Here is a 27,972-nt window from a genome sequence, read left to right as displayed (position 1 = left end):
CACAGCTGCTTGCGGATGGGGCCTGGGGCCTGGGCCTGGGCCTGTCTAGGTGGCCTGGACCACTCGGCGCCTCTCACTGGACACACAGCAGGGTGGGCAGAGCAGCAGTATCAAGTACAGGAGCAGGCAGAGCCAACACGAACAGCTCTTCACCCAGAATGTGGACCAGCTGCCATGCGCAAACACCGTTTCCAGGGTGGCCGACTCGTAACTGCACAGGGGTGGGGGGACAATGGGGGAGTGAGAAGTGGGAGGTGTGAAGGAGGTGGAGATAAAGATGGTAGAGAGGATAGAGAAAGGAAAGGTGGGGAGGATATAAGGAGGGAAAGGGGCAGAAGACAATTGAGGAGGAGAGAGGGAGGGAGGGAGGGAGAGTGAAAGAGGCAAAGGGAAGGAGAGCGAAGCAGAGAAGGGGAGAAATGGGAGAGACAGGAAAAGGGAGGTACAGGGAAGAGGAGAGAGAAAGTGTTAGCAGTGAGACTGGGACAGGCCCATTGTAGAAGAGACCAGACACCCCTGGGGAGGCTTGAGGAATCCCACCCACTAGAGCTCCCTGACATTCAGTGAAGACTGGGACAACAACCGCTCTCCCACCAGCCTGTCCCACTGACGTGCATCGTCCTCAGCACAGGGTGGCCTTTTGGCCCATTCCTCCATGCTGGTCATGTCCCACCCCTCGATGATCAGGGTTCTCTCCATCAGTGTTCTCACTCTCACACTCACACACATAGACACACAGATACAAGGACACACACGCATGGACAACCACACACACATACACGGACACACACACAGAGACAAATACACGGACAAATGCACACACAGATACACAGACAAACAGACGGATACATGGACACACACATACATGCAGATGCATGGACAAACACACATGGATACACAAGTACAAGGACACACACACATGCACGGACAACCACACACAGATACACGGACATACAGAGATACACAGACAAATACACGGACAAATGTACACACACATACACGGCCACACACACACATACACGGACACACACACACAGATACGTGGACAAACACACAAATAACCAAACACTGACAAGTGCATACACAATCTTCGTGCTGGAAACATGGTGACAATTGCGGGCTGCACCCAATGCACCCTCAGACCGTTGGTCGTGCAGGTTTCGATTTGCATGTGACAAATAAAACTCATCTTTAAATCTGTCCTTATAACTCAGCTTTGAGTTTGAGACAACTTACTTGAACCAGTTGGTGAGAGTCATCATGACGTAGAGAGAGGCCAAAAAGAAGACGAAGTGGAACGATGAGTAGCTGTAGGTGACGTGCTCACGTTCATTGTGGATCACTGCCTGTCCCCCTGTGTTCTCCACCTCGAGGCTGGGCTCTGTTCCCTCAGCACGGCGGAAAGACACGGCAGACAGAAGCAACACATACATTTCACTCTCCCACTCACACCAAGGAATCTTTGCACACTGTGTTGGGTGGCATGGTACTGCAGTCAGCACAACGCTGGCAAACGGGGAATCAATTCCTGCCGCTGTCCATAACAGGTTTTATATTCGCCCTGTGATAGTGTGGGTTACGTCCAGAGGATCTGGTTTCCTATTATGTCCCAGGGAGAGTCGGTATATCAGGGGCTGTACCTCAGGGAGAGTCAGTACACACGGACTGTACCCTGGGGAGAGACAGTACATTAGGGACTGTAACCCGGGGAGAGTCAGTACATCAGGGACTGTACCCCGGGGAGAATCAGTACACCAGGGACTGTACCCCAGGTGGGAGAGTCAGTACATCAGGGACTGTACCCCGGGGAGAGTCAGTACACCAGGGACTGTACCCCGGGGAGAGACAGTACATCGGGGATTGTACCCTAGGGAGAGTCAGTACGTTGGGGACTGTACCCCGAGGAGAGTCAGTAGATCAGGGACTGTACCCCAGGGAGAGTCAGTACACCAGGGACTGTACCCCGGGGAGAATCAGTACATCAGGGACTGTACCCCGGGGAGAATCAGTACATCAGGGACTGTACCCCAGGGAGAGTCAGTACACCAGGTACTGAACCCCGGGGAGAGACAGTACATTGGGGATTGTACCACGAGGAGAGTCGGTAACTTTGAGCAGAGTTTTCACAAAATGGATTCACTCACCCTCTCCATCAAGGCAGCAGAAAGAACAGGAAGCTTTCTGGAATGGGGAAGAGAGTCACAGTGAGAGGGGTGGGGTGTTGTGGTGGACTTCATCATGGGAATCAGCAGTATACACTGGGACTAAAGACAATTAGAAATCAGAGCTGAACTCTGCCATTTGGGCCCATTGGGTCTACTCCGTCATTCCATCATGGCTGACTTATTATCCCACTCAACCCCATTATCCTGTCTTCTCTCCTTAACTTTTGGTTCCCTGACTAATCAAGAATCTATCAACCTCTGCTTTAATTATACCTAATGACTTGGCCTCCCCAGATGTCTGGCGGAAACCAGAACAGCAGCAGGGAGCAGGATGCTGGGGACAAATAGAATGAAAATTTCAATGATCTTAGGAAATGTTCCGCATGAGTAAGTTTGAATGTGGTAACGGTGAGCAGGCAGCAATAGATCTGAAAGCACAGCAGGTGATCAGCCCAGCTGTGGCCAAATGGGACAGGGCAAAGAGGTTGAATGGCCTTGTTCTTCTGTGAGAATATGGAAGGAAATGCAATCTGTGCGACTCTGAGGGTGTAGGCAAGAGGGCTGGTGGTGTGGAGGTGGAGGAATAGACTCTGCACTACAATGGACTTCTGATTTGTTTAAATTGTGTTGTTTCTTGTAAAAATTGTGTATAATTGATGTTTCAGCTTTGTATTTCTGTGAATACTAGATAACTGCAAGCAAGTACTGCAAGGAAAGAAAAGGGTCCCGAGGAGGTTCATGAGAATGAACCCAGAATGAAAGGGTTAATATGCAAGCAGCATTTGATGGCTCTGGGCCTGTACTCAGAATGGAGCTGGATCTCTTTGAAACCTGTTAAGTATTGAAAATCCTATATATTAGAAGTGGTTCCTTAAGGATGCTATAGCCAGGAGGTGGGATGGTGGGAAAAGTGGGGATAAGCTCCCACCACCTATTGAATGCTCCCAATGTCTCAAATAGCTTCTGACAACCAAGTCCAGCTCCTGGCCTTCACATGTGGTTTAGCTACTAAACCCCGTGGAACTATTTCTACTGACTGGAGAAGGGACTGGAGTCTTAAAACCAGTTGCTCCATCAGTTGTGGTTGGCAGCTCGGGGGAGAAAAACTCTGATCTCAAACCTCTGCTGCCTTGTGACCGCACCCACTCACGGGGAAGGTTTCAGGAGTAAATCCCGAGGAAAATTCTGAAGCTGGAGTCCCTAAAGCAATCTTAGGTTGAGTTCAGCACTGACTGGCAACTCCCGCAAACCCTCTGGCGCCAAACTGTGTCAATCTCTGCCATTCTTTTGGATTCATCAACTCATGGAGAGAGGGAGCTGCTGCATAGGCAACAATTTGCTCTCCATATCGTACTGCCCTGGCTTGCGTATCAACGTGGACAGCTCGGTCACAACATCCGTGAGTCCACACTGACCAACAGAAGCCCCTCGTTAGATAGAGTGAATGTCGAAACGATGTTCCCTTTAGTGAGGAGTTTCGGTCCAGGGGCCACGGCCTCAGAATAGACAGCATTCTGTTAGACAGACATAAGGAGGATTTTCTGTGAGCAGGTGGTGAACCTATAGAATTCATTGTCACAGATGGCAGAAGCCAAATCATTGGGATTATTTAAAGTGGAGGGGTGTGACTTCCTGTCTAGATGGCGCCAGCAAACAGTGATTTCTTGGGCTACAACTTTCAGATAGCTAATCTCTTCAATTATTTCATTTTCTCTAGGTCTTCTGCTTGTTCTTTTTGTCTCGATTGGCGCCTGCGACATGCAATTTGGAACTCAGTCGAATGATCTTACCGCCTGCTGTCCCCGGAGAGGACAAAGAGCACGAGAAGCCTCATGGAGGAGGCTGGAGACGGGGTGTGGGGTTCTGATCGACTCCATTTCAAAGTGTCAAGGGAGACTGCAGCTCAGAGGTGAAAGCAGGGGAGGCCAGCTCTCCATGGAGGCCACAGGGCTGACGGCGGTTGGTAGCTGGGTTGGCGGTAATTTTTCACCGAGGGACTGAGTTTGTGCAGCTGCTGTCATCAAAGCTGACAGAGGACGTTCTCAAGATTCCGAGATTTATGTGATTATTGGACAGTATAATGTGATTGTTCTTCTCCTTCAGTTTTCATGTTGCCGACAGGCAGGTGGGCAATATGTTATTTATGTGCAAGAGAGGGGTTGAGGACTTGGGGTGTGATGTCCTTGTTGGAGATTTTCTGTGGGGGTGATCTGTTAGCTTTTGTGTGTGAGAGTTCAATGTTGTTTTCTGCGAGGAGAGGGTTGGTGATTTGATGTTATTGTCGCTGTTTTTTGTGTCAGGGAGGAGGGTTGGGGTTTTGAGAGTTTTTTATATTCTAGCTGCTGCTTTGGATGGGCGATCCATTAGTTCTGTACGAGGGAGGGGTGGGGGGTTTGGGGTTTGTCAGTTCTGTACGAGGGAGGGGTGGGTGGTTTGGGGTTTGTCAGTTCTGTACGAGGGAGGGGTGGAAGGTTTGGGGTTTGTGAGTTTTGTACGAGGGAGGGGTGGGGGGTTTGGGGTTTGTCAGTTCTGTACGAGGGAGGGGTGGGGGGTTTGGGGTTTGTGAGTTTTGTACGAAGGAGGGGTGGGGGGTTTGGGGTTTGTCAGTTCTGTACGAGGGAGGGGTGGGGGGTTTGGGGTTTGTGAGTTTTGTGCGAGGGAGGGGTGGGGGTTTGGGGTTTGTTAGTTCAGTACGAGGGAGGGGTGGGGGGTTTGGGGTTTGTCAGTTCTGTACGAGGGAGGGGTGGGGGGTTTGGGGTTTGTGAGTTTTGTGCGAGGGAGGGGTGGGGGTTTGGGGTTTGTTAGTTCAGTACGAGGGAGGGGTGGGGGGTTTGGGGTTTGTTAGTTCTGTACGAGGGAGGGGTGGGGGGTTTGGGGTTTGTGAGTTTTGTGCGAGGGAGGGGTGGGAGGTTTGGGGTTTGTCAGTTCTGTACGAGGGAGGGGTGGGTGGGAGGTTTGGGGTTTGTGAGTTTTGTACGAGGGAGGGGTGGGGGGTTTGGGGTTTGTCAGTTCTGTACGAGGGAGGGGTGGGGGGGTTTGGGGTTTGTGAGTTCTGTACAAGGGAGGGGTGGGAGGTTTGGGGTTTGTGAGTTTTGTATGAGGGAGGGGTGGGGGGTTTGGGGTTTGTTAGTTCTGTACGAGGGAGGGGTGGGGGGTTTGGGGTTTGTGAGTTTTGTGCGAGGGAGGGGTGGGAGGTTTGGGGTTTGTGAGTTTTGTATGAGGGAGGGGTGGGAGGTTTGGGGTTTGTGAGTTTTGTATGAGGGAGGGGTGGGGGGTTTGGGGTTTGTTAGTTCTGTACGAGGGAGGGGTGGGGGGTTTGGGGTTTGTTAGTTCTGTACGAGGGAGGGGTGGGGGGTTTGGGGTTTGTGAGTTTTGTGCGAGGGAGGGGTGGGGGGTTTGGGGTTGGTGAGTTTTGTGCGAGGGAGGGGTGGGAGGTTTGGGGTTTGTGAGTTTTGTATGAGGGAGGGGTGGGAGGTTTGGGGTTTGTGAGTTTTGTATGAGGGAGGGGTGGGGGGTTTGGGGTTTGTTAGTTCTGTACGAGGGAGGGGTGGGGGGTTTGGGGTTTGTGAGTTTTGTGCGAGGGAGGGGTGGGGGGTTTGGGGTTGGTGAGTTTTGTGCGAGGGAGGGCCGGGTGGGAGGTTTGGGGTTTGTGAGTTTTGTGCAAGGGAGGGGCAGGGGGTTTGGGGTTAGGGAGTTTTGTGCAAGGGAGGGGTGGGGGGTTTGGGGTTTGTGAGTTTTGTGCAAGGGAGGGGCAGGGGGTTTGGGGTTAGGGAGTTTTGTGCAAGGGAGGGGTGGGGGGTTTGGGGTTGGTGAGTTTTGTGCAAGGGAGGGGTGGGTGGTTTGGGGTTAGTGAGTTTTGTGCGAGGGAGGGGTGGGGGGTTTGGGGTTAGTGAGTTTTGTGTGAGGGAGGGGTGGGGGGTTTGGGGTTAGTGAGTTTTGTGCGAGGGAGGGGTGGGGGGTTTGGGGTTAGTGAGTTTTGTGTGAGGGAGGGGTAGGTTAGAGCTATGTGGAGAGACGAATACCAGTGTTCTACTGTACATGCATTAATGACAATAAAATTAACCTTTGATAGGTTCTTGATTAGTCAGGGTGTCAGAGATTATAGGGAGAAGGCAGGTGAATGGGTTTGAGAAGGATAATAAATCAGCCATGATGGAACGATGGACCAGACTCAATGGGCCAAATGGCCTACTTCTGTTCCCATGTTTTATGGTCCATATTCCATTGTACCTCTATGTACATGTACTTGTGCATATGACAATAAACTCGACTTTGATAATGGATATCTTTTTCAATACCTCACTGAGCAAACACCAGCCTCCCCCATTCCCTCTTACACAACAGTGATTCTGCCCCCAGGGGTGCAGATGGTTTCACTCCCCTGGTTCTGCCCTGTTCAATTGACATCGGAGTCATGGAGAACTACACAGGAGAAGCTCCAAACAGAACCAAAGGTCCATGCCGCCTTTCCGCCCATCTACACTAATCTCCTTTCCTCACATTAGACCCAATGCCTCTATGCTTTGCTTGGTTAAGGAAATGTCTCTGAGCCATTGTGATTGTCTCTGATACCTCCTCCTCAGGCAGCACATTACAGATATCAACCATTCTTGGTGTAAAACAGCCTCTCCAATTCCCTTTAAAACTCTTACCTTAACCCAAGACCCCCTTGTTTCTCATACTCTTTCCATCAGAAAAGGTCCTGACTACCTATCCTATCTCTGCCTTTTGAAATAATTTATATTTTTATTAGGACACCCCTCAGCCTCACTCCAAGGAAACAAGCCTAGTCAGTGTGAACAATAAAATTGTCCCTTGACCTCGATCGCGGTGCCACAGTATTCTGTTCCTCGGTCTTATGGTCTAAAGTTTTCTCAAACCAGGCAACATCCTGGAGAATCCCCTCTGCAATCTCTCTAATCTGGTGACCAGAACTGTACGTGATACTCCACATGTGATCGAGCCAGTTAAGCTACAAAATAATGTCCCAACACTTACCTTTACACCCTGACATTTGAAGGCAAGCATGTCAAATGCCTTCTTCGCCACCCATCAATATCCTCCTCCAGTCTGGCTTCCTAAAGAACGTGATCTCAAACTTTTTGGAATTAAATATCGAGGCAAATGGACTTGCTGTGTTGTCTAGAGATGCTTCACTCCTCATCCAAGAGGATTCTTCACTTCTGATCCATGGTGAGTAGTTTTCCAGCTATAAACTCTGAGCTGTTTAAAGGTATAGCAATCACATGAGGGTCATTAAGAGTCATACAGAAAAGGAGCGGGTCTTTAGTCTTACTTTGCATGAATGGAGGTGAGAACTGTTGTGGAGACACTGGGGTGGAGATGATGGGACTACATTGTAAGTAGCTGATAGCTGGTGTTGTACCCCACCCTCTCTGTTCAGGGATGGGTATTCCAGTTTGGCTTCTTTAACCGCTCTTTCAAACCCCTTGTCCTCCTTGTCCAAATCGTGCATGTTGTTATCATCAAAGGAATGTCCCTTGTCCTTTAGGAGTAGATATACAGCTGAGTCATAACCTGAGGTATTAACCCTCCTAGGTTGGGCCATCTGTTTGTGAAGTGGTTCTTTTGTCTCGCCAATATACAGATTTGCGCAGTTGTCATTGTATTGGATAGCTTATACAATATTGCTCTGTTGCTTGGGTGTAGGATCCTTGCGGTGGACGAGTTTCTGTCTGAGTGTGGTTGTAGGTTTGAGAAAACACTGGGATTTGGTGTTTCTCTGAAACTCCAGCTGTATACGAAATGACCGTTTTTCCGTCTGCTTTGCCCCTTACCTCTGTCTGTGGGGCTGATGTCCCCTATGGTGTTTGTTGCTGTCTTGGTGAAGGCCCAGTCAGGGTAGCTACAAGCTTTCAAGGCTTCTCTCAAACACATGTTTTAGCTGTAATGTTGGCAGGCACATTCTCAGCGTGGTGATGTGGTGTTCTGATAACCCCCAGTGTATGTTCTAATGGATAATGAGAGTCAAACCATAGATACTGATCTGTCTGAGTTGGTTTCCTGTAAACTTCAATATCTAGATGTCCATTTTCTTTGACAAGTAACGTACTGTCTAAAAAGGCCAGTCTACTGAAGGGGTGGGGTATGACATCATCTACTTACAATGCAGTCCTAACATCTCTACCCCAGCGTTTCCACAACCATTCACACCTCCTTTCATGCAAAGATAAAACCAATGACTGTCTCATCATCTCTTAACAACCCTCATGTAATTGCTATTTAAACAACTCACAGAGTTTATAAACCAGAGAACTACCCACCATGGGTCAGAACTGAAGAAGCCTCAGATGAAGGGCGAAACGTCTTCCAGACAACGCAAGTCGAGTTGCCTTGATTTACTACTGCTTGACATACAATGACCTGGATGATGGAGAATCTTCATAGACAACGTGTTGGAATAAAATCCCTCCCTATCTCCCAAATGACCCACATCCCACTGTAGCCTGCAATAATCTTCTTCGCTATCCACACCACCACTACATTAATGGAAGTGGGAGGTTAGGGCGAGGTGCCAGAGGGAGTGAGGTTAACCAACCTTGAGGAGGGGCACCAACCTTGAACTCGTATCTGTAAACCCGCAGCATCCAGGAGGGGCCAAAGACCTTGGCCAGGTAGGAAGCTTCGTTACTGGGGAGGAGGGAAGAGGAGGCAGAGTGAGCAAGCACAGTTCAGGCAGCCAGTGGGCTCTCCCGATCACAACAGTCACAGCAATCATCCACATCTCAATCTCCCTCCCACCATGTGAGACTCCACCCCTGGCCCTGAGGTGTGACCCACTCCCCTGTGACCACAGCCAGACCAGGGTGGGTCATGACCGAGGATACAGACTGATCCTTGCCCTTCAGGACTGACAACAGAAATCCTACACTCAGCGGCCACTTTATTAGGTACACCTGCTCATTAATCCAAATATCTAATCAGCCATGATTTGGCAGCAACTCAAAGCATAAAAGCATGTAGACATGGTCAAGAGATTCAGTTGTTGTTCAGACCAAAGATCAGAATGGGGACGAAATGTGATCTAAGTGGCTTTGACCGTGGAGTGACTGTTGGTGCCAGATGGTGCTTTGAGTATCTCAGAAACTGCTGATCTCCTGAGGTTTTCACACACAACTATTTTTAGAGTTTACAAAGAGTGGTGTAAAAAAACATCCAGTGAGCAGCAGTTCTGTGGGTAAAGACACCTTATTAATGAGGTCGGTCAGAGGAGAGTGGCCAGACGGGTTCAAGCTGACAGGAAGGTGACGGTAACTCACGCGTTACAACAGTGACGTGCAGAAGAGCATCTCTGAACACACAACATGTCGAACCGTGAAGTGGACGGGCTGCAGCAGCTGATGACCACACTGGGTTCCATTCCTGCTGAGTGTAGAACAGTACCGCCTAGTAGAGACCTTTCAACTTGCAACATTGTGCCGACATCTTAACCCAGCCCGAGATCAATCTAACCTTTTCCCCCCACATAGCCTCCATTTCTCTATCATCCACGTGCCTATCCAAGAGATTCCTAAATGTTCGTAATGTATTTGCTTCTACCACCACCCATGGCAGTGCTGTGTAAAAATCTTACCCTCTCACCACTGACCACCTTACAGTTATACACTCTCATATCAGCCATTTCCCCTCTGGCTGTCCAAATGCCTCTTATCATCTTGTATACTTCTATCAAGTCACTTCCCATCCTCCTCTGCTCCAGAGAGGAAAGCCCCAGCTCGATCAACCTCTCCTCATAAGAAATGTTCTCTAGTCCAGGCAGCATCCTGGTGAATCTCCTCTGCACCCTCGCTAAAGCTTCCACGTGCTTCCTATGACGAGCAGACAGACCTACCAGGCAAACAGCACGCAGCAGTACATGACTGCCGCTCCAGCGACGGTGATCATCTTGCCCTCTGCCTGCTCCCCATCCTGGCCAACGACTGGGACACAGATGGTGATATTCTGTCCCTGGTATTCCACTGAGAGAATGAGAGAAACATCACACACTTCTCACTCCAGGGCCCGCTCCCCTCTCAGCTGGCCTGTTCTGACACAGAACCGCGGTTGTAGAAGGTTTTAACCTATCGAACATTGGAAGGCCAAGATAGAGTGGACTTAGAGAGGATATTTCCTGTGAAGGGGAAATCTAGAACCTGAGGGCACAGCCCCAGAATAGAGTGATGTTCCTTTTGAACAGAGATGAGGAGGAATGTTTTCAGCCAAAGTCATTGGATATGTTTAAAGCAGAGGTTGATAGGTTTCTTGTTAAGTCAGGGCATCAAAGGTCAAGGAGAAGGCAGGAGAAAGGGGTTGAGAGGGATAATAAATCAGCCGTGATGAAATGGCAGAACAGACTTGACAGGCTGAATGGTCTGATTATGCTCCTGTGTCTTACAGTTTTATGGCAAGAATTTCAGCAGAGAGTTCATTTCAGATTTCCAGGGAGTCACTCAGCAAGGAGACAAGCCCTTTGACCCTCGTCTCTGCTGACCATCACTCCCCAAGACTCTACCTCACCCACACACTGGGAACTCCGCCAGGGACAGTGCCCAGCCCGGCTGCGAGAGGAGGAGAGCTGGGCATGGGCTAGCAGCTCCATACCCAGTGCTACAGAAGTGCCAACAGAAGCTCCAGAGACCTTGTCCCTGGGACAGGAAGGAGCTTCACACAGAAGACATACGAAGTCGTGTGGTGAAAGCAGAGCTGATCCACCCTCTGTTGGCCCAGGACAGAGGACTCCGGTGAGCTGCAGTCAGCAGCCTCTGACCAGGTAGGGGATGGCACACGGGGGGAAATTTACACCAACCCTGCAGATGGTTGGGATGAGGGAGGGAACCACATCCCCGGGGGGATCCCAAGCAGTCACAGGGAGAAAATCTTCCTGAGCCATCACCGTTTGAAGTGATTAGTGCCCAGCCAGCTCCATCGTGGGCACTAGCCTCCCCAGCACCGAGGACATCTTCAAAGGGTGATGCTCAAGAAGGCAACGTCATCGTTGAGGATCCTCAGCACTGTTACCATCAGGGAGGAGGTTCTGAGGCATGAAGACACACACTCAATGTTATAGCAACAGCTTTTTCTCCTCCGCCATCAGATTTCTGAACAGTCCATGAACCCATGTTTTCAGAAGTCTCACTACTTTGCTGTGTTTTCACATTATATATTTATTTTATATATTCTTATTGTAATTTACAGTAATTTTTATGTTTTGCATTGTACTGCTGCTGTAAAACAACAGATTTCATGGAATATATCGGTGATAATAAACCTGATTCTGATTCAGATTCCAGACAGATAATGGCAGAGGTGGGGATCAAACCTATGCAGTTGGTGTCGTGAGGCAGAGACTGTGAAATCCCTTCCCTACCCCCCCCCCCACCGGCACCCTCAGGTGTCTATCATCTGTCAGAGCCAGTCACACTTGCATGTGGGCTTTGGGAGGAGGAGGGGAGCAGGGAACCTCCGCAGTGTGTGGGCAGATCTCTGGGATTCAAGAATGGGGGTTGAAACTTTCATTTACCCCCCCACACACACACCAAGGTGGGACCTTGCATCCAAGCCTGGGGTGCTCGAGAGGAGGGTGAACCATAGTCAACAGTGGAGTCAGCAACCTCTATCGCAGGTCTCCCCCCTCCCCCGCCCTCCCACAGTGGCCGGTGGAATCAGCGACACCCTCACCCCACCGCGTATTCCAAGAGCCCCAGGACGGCTGGGGCTGGGTTCCTGCTGTGTACTGACCTGTCTCAGGAGGCCGGCTGGAGAGGGCGGAGAAGGTCAGGTACATGACGTAGCAGCTGATGATGGAGGCCTGGAGTAGGCCGGTGTGGGGCTGCCCTGGAACCAGAAGCAAGAGGTGAGTTCAGCAAGGAGCAGGTGGCCGGGTGGGCCTAGGGCTGACACCAACCCAGGCACAGACACAGACCTGGCCCCAAACACAAAGTCCTGCTGTCACATCTTGTAACTTCAGACATTAAACTAATTCAAAAGACTCAGCAGTCTGAAATGTGAGTCTAACTTTGTGTTTACTTTAATTGAGGCTTGTACATAACATGTGGTAGTATGATCATGTGTGTAATTAGCGTATTTATAGAAATAACCCGTAATGAATTATTGAGACAAACAAGAATGCTTTGAATGATCTCTGTACAGGTTTTCTCAAACATTACTGAAACATTAAATTCACAACACTCCTCCCCACTTAGCTATAAACTCCAACTCAATATAGAATGCATCGGATCTATGTACATGGTAGACTGTATAATACAGCTACTATATACAGACAACCACAGCATAGTCAATTTTAAATTGTCCCATTCAGTCTTCTGGGACAATGTATTTCCTAACTGTGGTAAACTATGTATACCTGTCTGGACACACCCCCCTGCTGACTGCTCCTGTGGCTCCTCCCACAGACCCCTGTATAAAGGCGATTGGTGGCACTGCTCCTCCCTCAGTCTCTGAGATGCCGTGCTACGTTTTGCTGCTAATAAAAGCCTATCGTTCACCTCCCGTCTCTGAGAGTTATTGATGGTGCATCACTAACAAGGGGGATCACTTTGCTTGGCAGGTGAGACTTGTGGCTGTGAAACTATCTGTTTCTGGGGCCTCCTCCATGGTGGTGTTAGGAGTTGACTCGGAGACTGCAGGAAGTGGTTCTGTCCACCTCTCTTCTTCTACCCCTTGATCTTTCCTCTGATTGGTTTTTAACCTGACACCCACCAGCCCTCTCCTTCCCACCCTCCCCCCACCTTCTTTATAGGACCCCTGCCCTCTCCCTCTTCAGTCCTGACGAAGGGTCTCAGCCCAAAATGTTGACCGCTCATTTCCATGGATTCTGTCCAACCTGCTGAGTTCCTCCAGCTTGTTTGTACATGTTTCTTCTTCTAGTTTGTGCACCTTGATCTTGGGCAGGTCCATTTAGTTCACTGGAGTATTCGCTTATTAATTCTTCTATTTCTCCCTTTACAATCTGCTCTCTCCTCTTGGTTTCCTCATCCTCATCATCTAACAAAATCCTCTGCTTTTGTATCTTTATTGTCTCCTTTCTTTTTAGCTTTCCAGCTGGGCTTTGGTCTTTGTATCTACTTTTACAAGCAGCTTTTAGTCTCCTGCCTGAAGTTCGTGCATTAACCGTGATGCTCGTAGAGTAGATTCTGGTTCTTTATACTCACAAAAGCCAAAGGCTTGCAACTGTCCTGAGACTCCTTGAACTCCAGGTTAAAACCAAGCCACATGTCGCAAGTAATTGCCTGCTCATATTTCTCAGATAAGTCAGACAACTGCTTTTGTCACTTTCACAATTCCTCGGAGCAGCATAGTCCTTCTTTGGTCCAAGATGCTCTCCAACTAGAGGCACAGAGATTGGCACCAACACCTGTTTGCTTTCTGTTGGGCAACGGTTCATGGTGTTTGGCTTGGAGACAGTTGAGGCATTATCCAGTATCTTTTAAATTTTCTTTCAGTTGATTCTTTCACAGTGGATATGCCTTGCAAATGATAGATGGATCACCAATCAAATTGTAGTTGTCTCAGCCACTCATGGCCCCACAATGCTGGGCCTCCTGTTTTTAGCATGTACAAACTCAATGTGGCTTATTGGTTGTTGTATTTAACTGTTACAAATGTCATTCCCATAGGAATTATTTTTTTTCCAGTGTAAGTTCTTAGTTGGATATCTGCAGGCTTCAGTTTAGTATAAATACATGAAAGTTTGCAGATGCTGGAAATCCAGAGCAACACACACAAAATGTGCTGGAGGAACTCAGCAGGCTATGGAAATGAATAAACAGCCAACATTTGAGGCTGAGATTGTTCTTTGGGACTGAAAAAGGAAGTGTGGGGGGGGGGGGAATGCCAGAATAAAAAGGTGGGGGAGGGGATGGAGGATAGTTGGAAGGTGAAAGGTGAAGCCAGGTGGGTGGGAAAGGTAAAGGGCTGAAAACATTTGTTTGGTGTCTGTGAGCCCCTGACACAACAGTAACACGATCTCCTTGGCCAGGCTTGTTTCTGTTTAGACGCTGCAATTTTGTTCACACTCACTTTCACTCTTGAGTGCAACTCAATACCACTCTGCCGATTCCATTGCAACAGCGATTTCAACTGCTCTTTTAAATGTGAGTGGTGCTTCAGTTGGGAGCTGTTTTTGAATGCTTTCTCTTAAGATTGCACAAACCAAATGACCTCTTAGTGTATCATTAAGGCCATTACCAAACTGACTATGCTCAGCCAATCTCTCCAATTCAGACACTTATGCTGAAATGAACTCCACTTTTTCTGATTCCACTTACAAAACCTAAAGCATTCTGCAATAGTGGCTTCAATTCTAATTGTTCCTGAATTACTTTTACAATAGCAGCAAAGCTCATTTCTGCTGGTTTGGTTGGAGCAGTCATACTTTGAAGCAAGCTCTATGTCTTTAAACCCAACAAACTCAGCAAAATTGGTACTTGGTTCTCATTGGCTATTACATTTACTTCAAAATATTGCTGAATTAGCTCAGTTTACAGTTATTTTTTGAAATCAAATTTGTCAATCTTCCCAGAATAGCCAGCCATTTCTGCTCTTTATTTTACAATTATCACTCAGTATTCCCTATTCATAAACCTGTGAATCCCTCAGTTTTCTGAATTTAAAAAAACTTGTTTGTGTCTTCCATTCTGAAGAACATGTGCTGCACAACCTGACAGTCCTTGCACGTGCTGGGCTACTTTTTGTAATTCGACAGTCTTTTGCTGGAAGTTTTTTTTTCACTTAAACATCTAGCTGGTTTGTGTCTCCATTTTAATGTAACTTTTTGTCTGCCCAATTTTTGCAGAAGTTTTCATTCTATCGGTAGAATGTACAATCTTTCCATCTCCAAATTTGAGTGCTTTGTAACTGGGTGTATTTGTGTTGATTTCATTCTGGTTTAGTTCACTTTTTAGCTTTCAAGCCATATTTCTCCACACTCTGTGTGCATGCATGCTATATCAACAGCAGATCCTAGAGATTCCATCATCAAAATCACTGCATCAGATGTCTCTGCATTAGTAAGAGATTCTATTGTAATGTTGTACGGCACTCTTCTACATCTTCGGATTTGTTACTTCCTTCAGTTGTTCAGTTCTGTGAGGGTGGTTATTTGTCCAGTGGTAAGTACTTTGACAAACAGAACATTTTGATCTCCTGCCGTACTTGATTAGAGGATTTGTGCCAGGTAATAGTGCCCTTGTCTGGGAACTACGCTTGCTACTCTCATTTCTGTTCAGCAAAGTCTGTCACTTCCTAACTCAAACTACAAACATTGTCTTGGTGACCTTTTCTCCAAAAATCCTCTTCAGTGCTGATTTCATAGATGCAACTCTAAGTTCTGTACATGATGTTAACGGTAGCTGTCTGCCCTTTACATCTAGACACGCAGTATCCAACAACTTGAAAACTAATACAGCAACAGGAAGTTCCATTTTGTAATTACAAATGTAGCATCCATGCCGCCAATTTACTTTTGTTCAAAATCAATAATATAATCAGCCATATTTGTAGAACTGTTTCTAGAAATTTTGTCCAAGTCTGAATATGCCTCATAAATTGGACCCTTCACTTCCTTCAGAAAATAGTGAGTCAAGTGTATTTATTAGAGTATTCATACCATCATCTTTGTTCAAATCTTCCACTGAAATTCCTGACCTGGTCTCTTGCTCTTCCTGGAAGTGACAGTACAATGGCAAGGACCTGCTTCTTTCTGAGCTCAGTAACACGAGTCCATATTACAATTTCATTTTTCCGGCTCTAGTAAGACTTGCTCTCTTCGAATGCTGGCAGGATCCTATAATTGGAAACCACCCTCTGCTACCACTGATGACATTCAAACAACAAGGACAAGTTTGTTTTTGCTTTAAAATCTTTACTTTCTCCATTCATGTTTAGTACACCAGGATGCCATTTTCTTAACCAACATTCCCCCCCACCAACCACCCTGATCCGTAACAAGGAAAGTGAACACCCCAACTAAATGCTTATGTAGCCCAAATGAACAGAACTCAACATAAGCCAGTGAACTAGACTTGCAGTATTTTACAGCACCAATATCCAACAGGATCTTGCAATCACAAGACAGTCACTTGCATCACTTGTTGGGAAGCGTACTGCCTCTGCTGTCTTCTTCCTTGGGTGGCTGAAGCAGCTGTTCCACAACTATTGAGCAACTCTCTCATGTGGTAGGCCTGCTGTATTTGACGTTCTTAGTAAACAGCAGTGTCGTGATCATAAAAGAGATGTGAAGGACGGACAATTATGCGTTTGGTTGGACGTGGAGAGACAACTGCATCTGAGTGCAGATGGGGAACCCTGGTAACGTAACTTCCCTTAATATTCTATGCCCTGCACCGGCCCTGCGTCCCCCTTCCTCAGCCACTCTATTCTGTCAAGATACTCCTCAAACACAGCTGCCACTTACACCAACCCACTTGTCCTCATTCCCTGAAGCTTTAGGTCTCCATGTCCAAGAACTACAGAGGCTGCCATTGACTCTTTCTGAGGATTTGCTCCAGGGAGGAACTTTGGGACCATGTTCCAGATGCCTCTGAAATGCAGGAGGATGGGGTACACACCTGTACCCCACAGGCACAATCCTCCCCACCATCGGTAATGCCACATCTACAAGAAGGTTATGTATATTGTCAACAATTTGTTTTATCTTTTTCTTGCAGTTTAATTTTCCTCTGCTTGCTTGAGATTTTTAAAATATAATCAGCTACATTCATGTCATTGTTCAGTGAATTTTCCGATAATTGTAGTAGAGCTGCTTCTGTATTTTTCTGGAAGTTCCTTCATGTTTCTGCAGCAGGTGTCTTGAATCTGGCTATTTTACTGTTTAATTGGAAGGTTATGTTTTCAGTCAGAGCTGCAGTAGATTTTATATGACATGGCTTGTTTCAGCAGCGCTTAATAAGACAACCATAAGCAACAAGTTTTACCCCTAATTCTTGGCCACCAAACTCAGGACCACAAAACCACTAGAATCAAACAATCCCCACCATTCGGGCCATGCCATCCTCTCACAGCTACCATTGGGCAGGAGATACAGAAGCCTGAATTCCCACACCACTAGGTTCAAGAACAGTTACTTCACTTCAACCAGTCTGGTCTGGAACCAACTGGCATGACCCTACTCAGTACAGCTCAGCAACGCTAAAGTGGAGGGCTTTTTGTTGTAACTGTGTTCCATCTTGCAAAGATTGTGTGTAGTTCATGTTTATTCTTGTGAATTAATATAATGATGCTGTGCTCCAGCCAGTCATCGTGGGCGTGCTATGCAGATGCCACAATGCGTGGCAACCCTCGCAGGCTGCCCTCAGTCCACCCCCGAGTTGTTAACGCAAAGGGCACGTTTCACTGTACCTGATAAATGAGTGATTGCTGCAAGTCAGATTTTCACTGCAGCTCTGCACACGTGTCTGATTAAACGGGTCTGTGAACGTGAGGGAGACTTACTCTGCTGTACGTAGGAGGAGCTGGAGAGGACGGATATCACAATGCAGAGGCTGATGTTCAGGATCAGCAGTGCCTTGTTGAGCGCACAGCCCGCTGGGTGGGTGTAGAACTTGTACATCAGGGAGAAGGCGCTCAATGCCATGATGTAGAAGAGCAGGGTAACGACAAACACAGCGAGACTCCACATCTTCTGGTCTGCCGCTCCCGTCATCCTACGGGCAAAACACACACCGAGTGGCAGCAACAGTCCTCCCACACACAACCAACCCAATCCCAGACTGCTTCCTCCTACCATCACCCCGGGACCTGAGGTGTTGGAGGGGGGTGGTAAAAGAGCTGGGAATAGATGGGGTAAACCTCCCTCTACACTGTCCCCTTACACAGTCAGGGATTGAATAAACCTCTCTCTGCAGAGTCAGGGATTGAATAAACCTCCCTCTACACTGTCCCATTACACAGTCAGGGATTGAATAAACCTCCCTCTACACTGTCCCATTACACAGTCAGGGATTGAATAAACCTCCCTCTACACTGTCCCATTACACAGTCAGGGATTGAATAAACCTCCCTCTACACTGTCCCATTACACAGTCAGGGATTGAATAAACCTCCCTCTACACAGTCCCGTTACACAGTCGGGGATTGAATAAACCTCCCTCTACACGTTCCCATTACACAGTCGGGGATTGAATAAACCTCCCTCTACACGTTCCCATTACACAGTCGGGGATTGAATAAACCTCCCTCTACACGTTCCCATTACACAGTCGGGGATTGAATAAACCTCCCTCTACACGGTCCCGTTACACAGTCGGGGACTGAATAAACCTCCCTCTACACGGTCCTGTTACACAGTCAGGGATTGAATAAACCTCCCTGTACACAGTCCCGTTACACAGGACAGGAATTGAATAAACCTCCCTCTACACAGTCCCGTTACACAGTCAGGGATTGAATAAACCTCCCTCTACACAGTCCTGTTACACAGTCAGGGATTGAATAAACCTCCCTCTACACGGTCCCATTACACAGTCGGGGATTGAATAAACCTCCCTCTACACGGTCCCGTTACACAGTCAGGGATTGAATAAACCTCCCTCTACACAGTCCCGTTACACAGTCAGGGATTGAATAAACCTCCCTCTACACAGTCCCGTTACACAGTCAGGGATTGAATAAACCTCCCTCTACACAGGACAAGGACTGAATAAAATCAAGATGTCCGGCAGCAGCTATGGATGGGAACAGTCATTCTGGGCCAAACCCTTTATTGAGACTGAAGAGGAAGGGGGAGGGAGGCCCATTCACCTTCCCTGTTACTCATCTCAACTATCACATTCCTGCTTCTAATCAGCTCCCTCCTGTACCTTCTTATTCTGCTGTCTTCCCCCTTCTTTTCTAGTCCTGACGACTGGTGTTGGCTCGAAACGCCGACTGTTTATTCCCTCCGTTGATGCTACCTGAGCTCCCCCAGCAGTTTGTGCGTGTGTTACTCAGGACTGACCTCCCTGGCCATGGGGGAGGGCAAAGCCAATCTGTTGGTGCAGGAATCTCACCAGTTCTTGTTCCAGAAATGTGCAAAGACAGTGATGAGGGAGAGTTGTACAAGGATGAAGAGCAGAGCTCCGACCATGCCGACATATCGCCACACTGCATGCACAGCAACCGTCATGGGGTAACACCATCACACGGCAACAGTTCATGGAGTAACGTCATCACACGGTGCAAGAGGGGAGCAAGGAAAGAAAACTGCAAAGTTATAATGTGCAAAATATAATGTGATCCCGTATTGTTAAGCACTGGGGTGGGGGAGCACCTGAGGGAGGACCCCTCCTGGTACTTATCCTTGTAAGCGGAACAAGTGCTACACCAGCCACTACACCTCCTCCCTCAGCACCATTCAGGGCCCCAAACAGTCCTTCCAGGTGAGGTGACACTTCACCTGCGAGTCTGCTGGGGACAGTTACTGTGCCCGGTGCTCCCAGTGTGGCCTCCTGTATATCGGTGAGATCCGACGTTGATTGCTAGATTGCTTTGCCGAGCATCTGTGCTCCATCCACCGGAAGATGCAGGATCTCCCAGTGGCCACCCATTCCAACACGTCAATCCGTGGCCTCCTCTACTGTCGTGGTGAGGCCACAGTCAGTTTGGAGGAACAACACGTTATATTCCGTCTGGGTAGCCTCCAACCTGACGGCATGAACATCAATTTCTCAAACTTCCAGTAATGGTCCCCCCCCCCTCACCATTCCCCATCCCCTTTTCCCCCTCTCACCTTAGCTCTTTACCTGCCCATCACCTCCCTCTGGTGCTCCTCCCCCTTTTCTTTCTTCCATGGCCTTCTGTCTTCTCCTGTCAGATTCCCCCCTCTCCAGCCCTGTATCTCTTTCACCTGTTACGTACCCATGGCATGTGACAGTGGTGTACTTGTCACGTGACTGGGGTTGAAGCTTTACTGGACTTGAGGTAATGGTCTTGTGATGGTGGAGTGACGTTATTTTCCCGCCAGTAGAGGTCATGTGACATGTTTTTTTTACAGGGTATAAAAGGAGGATCCCTCCCTGTGAGGAGGGGTAGTTCGTGGCTGGATTTGCCAAGTTGACTTCATGCCACTGTGTGGTTCAATGTTATGACTCAGTGTGGTTGAAAGATGTAGTTTTATCTAATGCCTAAAGTTTAAAAGGTCATTGCCAGCAGTTTCTTTATAATACTGCTAGTTGAGAATCAGTGGAGAGCGAAGATTGGAGTTCAGGAGTTAAAAGAGCGAGGAAAGTCGATTTCGACTGTGAAACAGGTTCGACCTTGTTTGATCCTCATTCGGAAGGAATTCGTTGACTGTCCCCGTGTTAATCCCTGTGAATAGCAGAAAGGATTGGGCACAGTTTTGTAAAGGAAAGGTCAGTGCCTTTAAGCCGTTTCATTTTTCCATCTCCGTAAATTCTTTGTGGGAAAAGTAGTTCGCCTGGGAATCGAAGCAACACGACATAAATGGACTGTAAGGATTTTGAACTTTTGCAATACTGCTTTGAAGAACTGTTTTTGCAGCATTGCTTTAAGAGCTGTTTAAGCTTCATTGCTTTAAGAACTGTTTAAGCTGCCGCACAGCAGCTGATTTCCGGTTACTTTAGTGATTTGTTTATTTTTGGGGGGGTTTGTTTTTGTTTGCTATCGAAACTCTGCCTCACTCATATATTTATTGTTGCTGAATCCGTAACACACTGATCAGCTTCCCAGCTCTTTACTTCATCCCTCTCCCTCCACCACCTTTTCAATCCGCTCATCTTTTTCTTTCTCCAGTCCTGCCGAAGGGTCTTGGCTTGAAACGTGGACTGTACTCTTTTCCATTGATGCTGCCTGGCCTGCTGAGCTCCCCCAGCATTTTGTGTGTGTTGCTTGTCATCATTTATATTATATAGACACTCAGAGCAGAACAGGAGCCACACAGCCCACCTATTTAACACAGGCCTAATCATGGGACAATTTACAATGACCTACAAACCTACTGACCAGTACATCTGTGAGTTATGGGAGGAAACCCATGAGCACAGGGGAAGAACACAGATGATGCCGGATTTGAACTCAGAACTCTGATGCCCCCGGCTGTAATTGCATCGCACTAACCGCTACGCTACCAAGGCAACTGACTGTGTCTGTGGGATCCTGCTGTGTGAGAAGAGGTTGTCGCATGCATTACTGCAGAAGCCACACTGCAGCTCTGGCGCAGTGTTTCTTCTGTAAGCAGGGCCGGGCGTAGGGGGGCTGCCCGCTGGCCCTCCAGCTCTGGAGCTTTACGTCCTGCTGGCCGGGGCTGTGGGACCTACCCCACTCTCCAACAGAGAGGCTGGCTTCGGCAGCGCAGGAAGAATCAGGCTCACCCACCGTGGAGAAATGACTCGTCCGGAATGAAAAAGGCAGCAGCAGAAATACCGACAAGAATCAGGAACTTCAGAAACCAGAACCTGTGGTGGGGGTGGGGGGAAGGGGAGAGGAAGGGAGAGGGGCACGGGGGAGAGGGAGAGAAATAGTGAACACAAACATTGAAATCACCAGGACGAGGAAGTACAGGCTCCAGGAAGGTGGGGGGTGGTCTGCAGGTGCTGGGATGAGATGAATACAGGCAGCGGGACGAGGGGGTTCATGCACCAGGATGAAGTGGTATAGGCACCGGGGCAAGGGGATATTGGCACTGGGGCAAGGAGACACAGGTGCTGGAATGAGGGGTATAGGTGCTGAGGTGAGGGGTACAGGCACCGGGATGAGGGGGTACAGGCACCAGGGTGAGGGGTATAAGCAGCGGGATGAGGGGATACAGGTGCTGGGGCAGGGTGTTACAGGTGCCGCGAAACACTGAGACAGAGAAACACGTGGAACTGTTACCCATTGTGAATCAGAGCCCGGAAATCGCGACTGGATTTTACGTTGACCAGGGTCACACAGAGTAACAGGTAGAAGCACGCCGTCCCAAAGCACACCCTGTAGACTGCCGAGTATCCGAGCAGCTGGTTACAGTCGGAGCTGGGCTGGAGGTGATCACAGAGAACTCTGAAGAAAGGCACCTACGCCACAGGGAGAAATCACAGTCGGACACAGACAGTCTGACCCCAACAATATCCCCAGCCCCCGTCTGCAGACCCACCCTGCTACCTCCACTGCTCTTAAACCTGGTGATATTAATCTAGAAGTTTTTTTGGCAGCCAAGAATGAGGCATAAATCCTTACTTATTTAATTTTTTAGAGATACAGCGTGGAGTGGGTCACCCCAGCCCTTCGAGCCTCGCAGCTCATTAACCCCTGATTTAACCCTCACCTAATCACCGGACCGTTTACAATGACCAATTAACCCACTAACCAGTACGTCTTTGGAAACCGGGGCCCCCAGAGAAAACCCATGAGTGGGGAGGCCTTTTGGGGCAGAGAGTGTTACAGAGGTAGGGAGGGGTATAGGAGTAGAAGGGATTTACAGAGATGGGGTGGGTGTACTGGCTAGGGGTGTTTATCAGATGGTGAGGGGTGTAGGTGCTAGAGGGGGTTACAGAGAGGGGGAGGAGTGTAAGGACTGGAGGAAGTTACAGAGATGGGGAGGGGTGCAGGGGCTGCAGGGAGTTACAGAGACAGGGAGGGGTGCAGGGGCTGGAGGTGATTACAGAGATGGGGAGGGGTGTAGGGACTGGAGGGGATTACAGAGATGGGGAGGGGTGCAGGGGCTGGAGGGGGTTACAGAGATGGGGAGGGGTGCAGGGGCTGGAGGGGGTTACAGAGATGGGGAGGGGTGCAGGGGCTGGAGGGGGTTACAGAGATGGGGAGGGTGAAGGGGCTGGAGGGGGTTACAGAGATGGGCGTACAGGGGCTGGAGGTGATTACAGAGATGGGCATGTAGGGGCTGGAGGGGGTTACAGAGATGGGGAGGGTGAAGGGGCTGGAGGGGGTTACAGAGATGGGGGTGTAGGGGCTGGAGGAGGTTACAGAAATGGGGGTGTAGGGGCTGGAGGAGGTTACAGAAATGGGGGTGCAGGGGCTGGAGGGGGTTACAGAGATGGTGGTGCAGGGGCTGGAGGGGGTTACAGAGATGGAGTGGTGTGGAAGGACTGCAGGGGATTACAGAGATGGGGAGGGTGTAGGGGCTGGAGGAGGTTACAGAAATGGGGGTGTAGGGGCTGAGAGGGTTACAGAGATGGGGGTGCAGGGGCTGGAGGGGGTTACAGAGATGGGGAGGTGTGGAAGGACTGCAGGGGATTACAGAGATGGGGAGGGGTGTAGGGACTGGAGGGGATTACAGAGATGGGGAGGGGTGCAGGAGCTGGAGGGGGTTACAGAGATGGGGAGGTGTGGAAGGACTGCAGGGGATTACAGAGATGGGGAGGGTGTAGCGACTGGAGGGGATTACAGAGATGGGGAGGGGTGTAGGGGCTGGAGGGGATACAGAGATGGGGAGGGTGTAGGGACTGGAGGGGATTACAGAGAGGGGGAGGGGTGTAGGGGCTGGAGGGGATTACAGAGTTGGGGAGGAGTGCAGGGGCTGGAGGGGATTACAGAGATGTTGAAGGTGTAGAGACTGGAGGGGGTTACAGAGATGGGGAGGGGTGCAGGGACTGGGGATTACAGAGATGGGGGTATAGGGCCTGGAGGGGATTACAGAGACGGGGAGGGGTGCAGGGGATGGAGGGAGTTACAGAGATGGAGTGGTGTGGAAGGACTGCAGGGGATTACAGAGTTGGGGAGGGGTGTAAAGGCTGGAGGGGATTACAGAGATGGGGAGGGGTGTAGGGGCTGGAGGTGATTACAGAGATGGGGAGGGGTGTAGGGACTGGAGGGGATTACAGAGATGGGGAGGGGTGTAGGGACTGGAGGGGATTACAGAGATGGGGAGGGGTGTAGGGGTTGGAGGGGATTACAGAGATGGGGAGGGGTGCAGGGGCTGGAGGGGATTACAGAGATGGGGAGAGGTGTAGGGGCTGGAGGTGATTACAGAGATGGGGAGGGGTGTAGGGACTGGAGGGGATTACAGAGATGGGGAGGGGTGCAGGGGCTGGAGGGGGTTACAGAGATGGGGGTGTAGGGGCTGGAGGGGATTACAGAGATGGGCATGCAGGGGCTGGAGGGGATTACAGAGATGGGGAGGGTGAAGGGGCTGGAGGGGGTTACAGAGATGGGGGTGTTGGGGCTGGAGGAGGTTACAGAAATGGGCGTGCAGGGGCTGGAGGGGGTTACAGAGATGGAGTGGTCTGGAAGGACTGCAGGGGATTACAGAGATGGGGAGGGTGTAGGGGCTGGAGGAGGTTACAGAAATGGGGGTGTAGGGGCTGGAGGGGGTTACAGAGATGGGGGTGCAGGGGCTGGAGGGGGTTACAGAGATGGAGTGGTGTGGAAGGACTGCAGGGGATTACAGAGATGGGGAGGGTGTAGGGGCTGGAGGAGGTTACAGAAATGGGGGTGTAGGGGCTGGAGGGGGTTACAGAGATGGGGGTGCAGGGGCTGGAGGGGGTTACAGAGATGGGGTGCAGGGGCTAGAGGGGGTTACAGAGATGGGGAGGTGTGGAAGGACTGCAGGGGATTACAGAGATGGGGAGGGGTGTAGGGGCTGGAGGGGGTTACAGAGATGGGGAAGTGTGGAAGGACTGCAGGGGATTACAGAGATGGGGAGGGTGTAGATACTGGAGGGGATTACAGAGATGGGGAGGGTGTAGGGACTGGAGGGGATTACAGAGATGGGGAGGGGTGTAGGGACTGGGGTTTACAGAGATGGGGAGGGGTGTAGGGGCTGGAGGGGATTACAGAGTTGGGGAGGGGTGCAGGGGCTGGAGGGGATTACAGAGATGTTGAAGGTGTAGAGACTGGAGGGGGTTACAGAGATGGGGAGGGGTGCAGGGACTGGGGTTTACAGAGATGGGGGTATAGGGCCTGGAGGGGATTACAGAGACGGGGAGGGGTGCAGGGGATGGAGGGGATTACAGAGATGGGCGTGCAAGGGCTGGAGGGGATTACTGAGACGGGGTGCAGGGGCTAGAGGGGGTTACAGAGATGGGGAGGTGTGGAAGGACTGCAGGGGATTACAGAGATGGGGAGGGGTGTAGGGGCTGCAGGGGATTACAGAGATGGGGAGGGGTGTAGGGTCTGGAAGTGCTTACAGAGATGGGGAGGGGTGTAGGGACTGGAGGGGATTACAGAGATGGGGAAGGGTGTAGGGACTGGAGGGGATTACAGGGGGGAGGGGTGTAGGGGCTGGAGGGGATTACAGAGATGGGGAGGGGTGCAGGGGCTGGAGGGGATTACAGAGATGGGGAGGGGTGTAGGGACTGGAGGGGATTACAGAGATGGGGAGGGGTGCAGGGGCTGGAGGGGATTACAGAGATGGGGAGGGGTGTAGGGGCTGGAGGGGATTACAGAGATGGGGAGGGGTGCAGGGGCTGGAGGGGATTACAGAGATGGGGAGGGGTGTAGGGGCTGGAGTGGATTACAGAGATGGGGAGGGGTGTAGAGGCTGGAGGGGATTACAGAGATGGGGAGGGGTGTAGGGGCTGGAGGGAATTACAGAGATGTTGAAGGTGTAGAGACTGGAGGGGTTTACAGAGATGGGGAGTGGTGCAGGGACTGGGGTTTACAGAGATGGGGTGCAGGGGCTGGAGGGGATTACAGAGATGGGGAGGGGTGTAGGGGCTGGAGGGGATTACAGAGATGGGGAGGGGTGCAGGGGCTGGAGGGGATTACAGAGATGGGGAGGGGTGTAGGGGCTGGAGGGGATTACAGAGATGGGGAGGGGTGTAGAGGCTGGAGGGGATTACAGAGATGGGGAGGGGTGTAGGGGCTGGAGGGGATTACAGAGATGTTGAAGGTGTAGAGACTGGAGGGGGTTACAGAGATGGGGAGTGATGCAGGGACTGGGGTTTACAGAGATGGGGTCTAGGGGCTGGAGGGGGTTACAGAGATGGGGAGGGGTGTAAGGGCTGGAAGGGGTTACAGAGACGGGGAAGGTGTAGATGCTGCAGGGGGTTACAGAGATGGAATAGGAAGATCAATGGAGTGAAGCTGATTGGCTGGTTGGATTGTCAATCTGAGCCCGGTAATGCACTCACTTTTTCACGTACGGATTCGGTTACGGTTCGGGACATGAGCAGGCAGCAGCCCGTGGAGCTGACGATGTGATAAAACGTGTACATCAGGCGTGTCCCGGACGACACCTTAATCCCAGGTAGGAATGGGCAGCAGAGGGAACAAGGGGCAGGGCCACAGCAGCAGCAGATCTGGAGGGGGAACAGAATGGAAGGGGTTAACTGTACAAGTACTGACAGTCATCACAACCACCGCCTCGCACAACTCTCCTGTCACTTTCACCTCGACTGTCACCAGGACGCAAAGGATAGTGTGGAGGGCTGTAGGAGTTTACAGTGGGACATTGATAGGATGCAAAACTGGGCTGAGAAGTGGCAGATGGAGTTCAACCCAGATAAGTGTTCATTTTGGTAGGTGAAATATGATGGCAAAATATAGTATTAATGGTAAGACTCTTGGCAGTGTGGAGGATCAGAGGGATCTTGGGGTCTGAGTCCATAGGACACTCAAAGCAGCTGCGCAGGTTGACTCTGTGGTTAAGAAGGCATATGGTGTATTGACCTTCATCAATAGTGGAATTGAATTTAGGAGCCGAGAGGTAATGTTGCAGCTATATAGGACCTTGGACAGACCCCACTTGGAGTACTGTGCTCAGTTCTGGTCACAGGAAGGATGTGTAAACCATAGAAAGGGTGCAGAGGAGATTTACAAAGATGTTGCCTGGATTGGGGAGCATGCCTTACGAGAATAGGTTGAGTGAACTTGGCCTTTTCTCCTTGGAGTGACGGAGGATGAGAGGTGACCTGATAGAGGTGTACAAGACGATGAGAGGCAGTGATTGTGTGGATAGTTAGAGGCTTTTTCCCAGGGCTGAAATGGTTGCCACAAGAGGACACAGGTTTAAGGTGCTGGGGAGGAGGTACAGAGGAGATGTCAGGGGTAAGTTTTTTTACTCAGAAAGTGGTAAGTGCGTGGAATGGGCTGCCGGCAAAGGTGGAGGCAGATATGATAGGGTCTTTTAAGAGACTTTTGGATAACCACATGGAACTTAGAAAAATAGAGGGCTATAGGTAAGCCTAAGCAATTTCAAAGGTAGGGACATGTTCAGCACAACTTTGTGGGCCAAAGGACCTGTACTGTGCTGTAGGTTTTCTATGTTTCTAGGACAGGGACAGACACAGAGTGAATCTCCCTCCACACTCCCCTATGACACAATCCCTGGGTTATATACAGTGCGAAACTTCCTCCACACCGTCTCATCACACAGTTCCCGGTTCAGACATACAATGTGAATTTCCCTCCACACTTCCATCGCACACTCCCTGGGTCAGACACAGAGTGAAGCTCCCTCTACTCTGTCCCAACACACAGTTCCCGGTTCAGACATACAATGTGAATTTCCCTCCACACTTCCATCGCACACTCCCTGGGTCAGACACAGAGTGAAGCTCCCTCTACTCTGTCCCAACACACACTCCTGGTGAGGCCTCCTATGTCATCAGTCCTGGGGGGCCGGATAGCATTAGGTGGCTATTTCAGTCACAAGCTTTGACTACCAGGAGGGGAACAGGGACTGACTGAGTACTGTCTGTCTGTCTTTCTTTCTCTGTCTCTCATTTTCTCTCCCTTTCTCTAATTTTCTCCGTCTCTTTCTCATTCTCTCTCTCTCTCACTTTCTCTTATACTCTTTTTCTTCATTCATTTCTTTTTCTTTCTTTATTCCTTTTTTATTTTCTTAATTCAAAAAAGCAGTTACTTTACCCAAGCAGTAAGGCTGATCAACAGCTCC

General features: G+C 49.8%; 1 protein-coding gene across 1 annotated transcript; it reads right to left on the bottom strand.

Moving 5' to 3' along the window:
* Positions 1-22: 22 nt before the first annotated feature.
* Positions 23-26,368, bottom strand: serinc4 (serine incorporator 4). The gene is made up of 11 exons (XM_059946865.1): positions 26,219-26,368; positions 22,014-22,192; positions 21,516-21,595; positions 19,193-19,286; positions 17,637-17,848; positions 11,904-11,999; positions 10,018-10,144; positions 8,744-8,816; positions 2,145-2,181; positions 1,237-1,381; positions 23-211 (listed from the first exon to the last, which is right to left on the bottom strand). The coding sequence occupies exons 1-11, from the start codon at positions 26,288-26,290 to the stop codon at positions 46-48; spliced, it is 1,281 nt and encodes a 426-aa protein (XP_059802848.1). The 5' UTR covers positions 26,291-26,368; the 3' UTR covers positions 23-45.
* Between the last annotated feature and the right edge of the window lie 1,604 nt (positions 26,369-27,972).

The sequence above is a fragment of the Hypanus sabinus genome, chromosome 21 (genome assembly GCF_030144855.1).
Source record: "Hypanus sabinus isolate sHypSab1 chromosome 21, sHypSab1.hap1, whole genome shotgun sequence".
In the NCBI taxonomy this organism is placed as follows: domain Eukaryota; kingdom Metazoa; phylum Chordata; class Chondrichthyes; order Myliobatiformes; family Dasyatidae; genus Hypanus; species Hypanus sabinus.
This window is presented reverse-complemented; position numbering and strand designations above follow the sequence as displayed.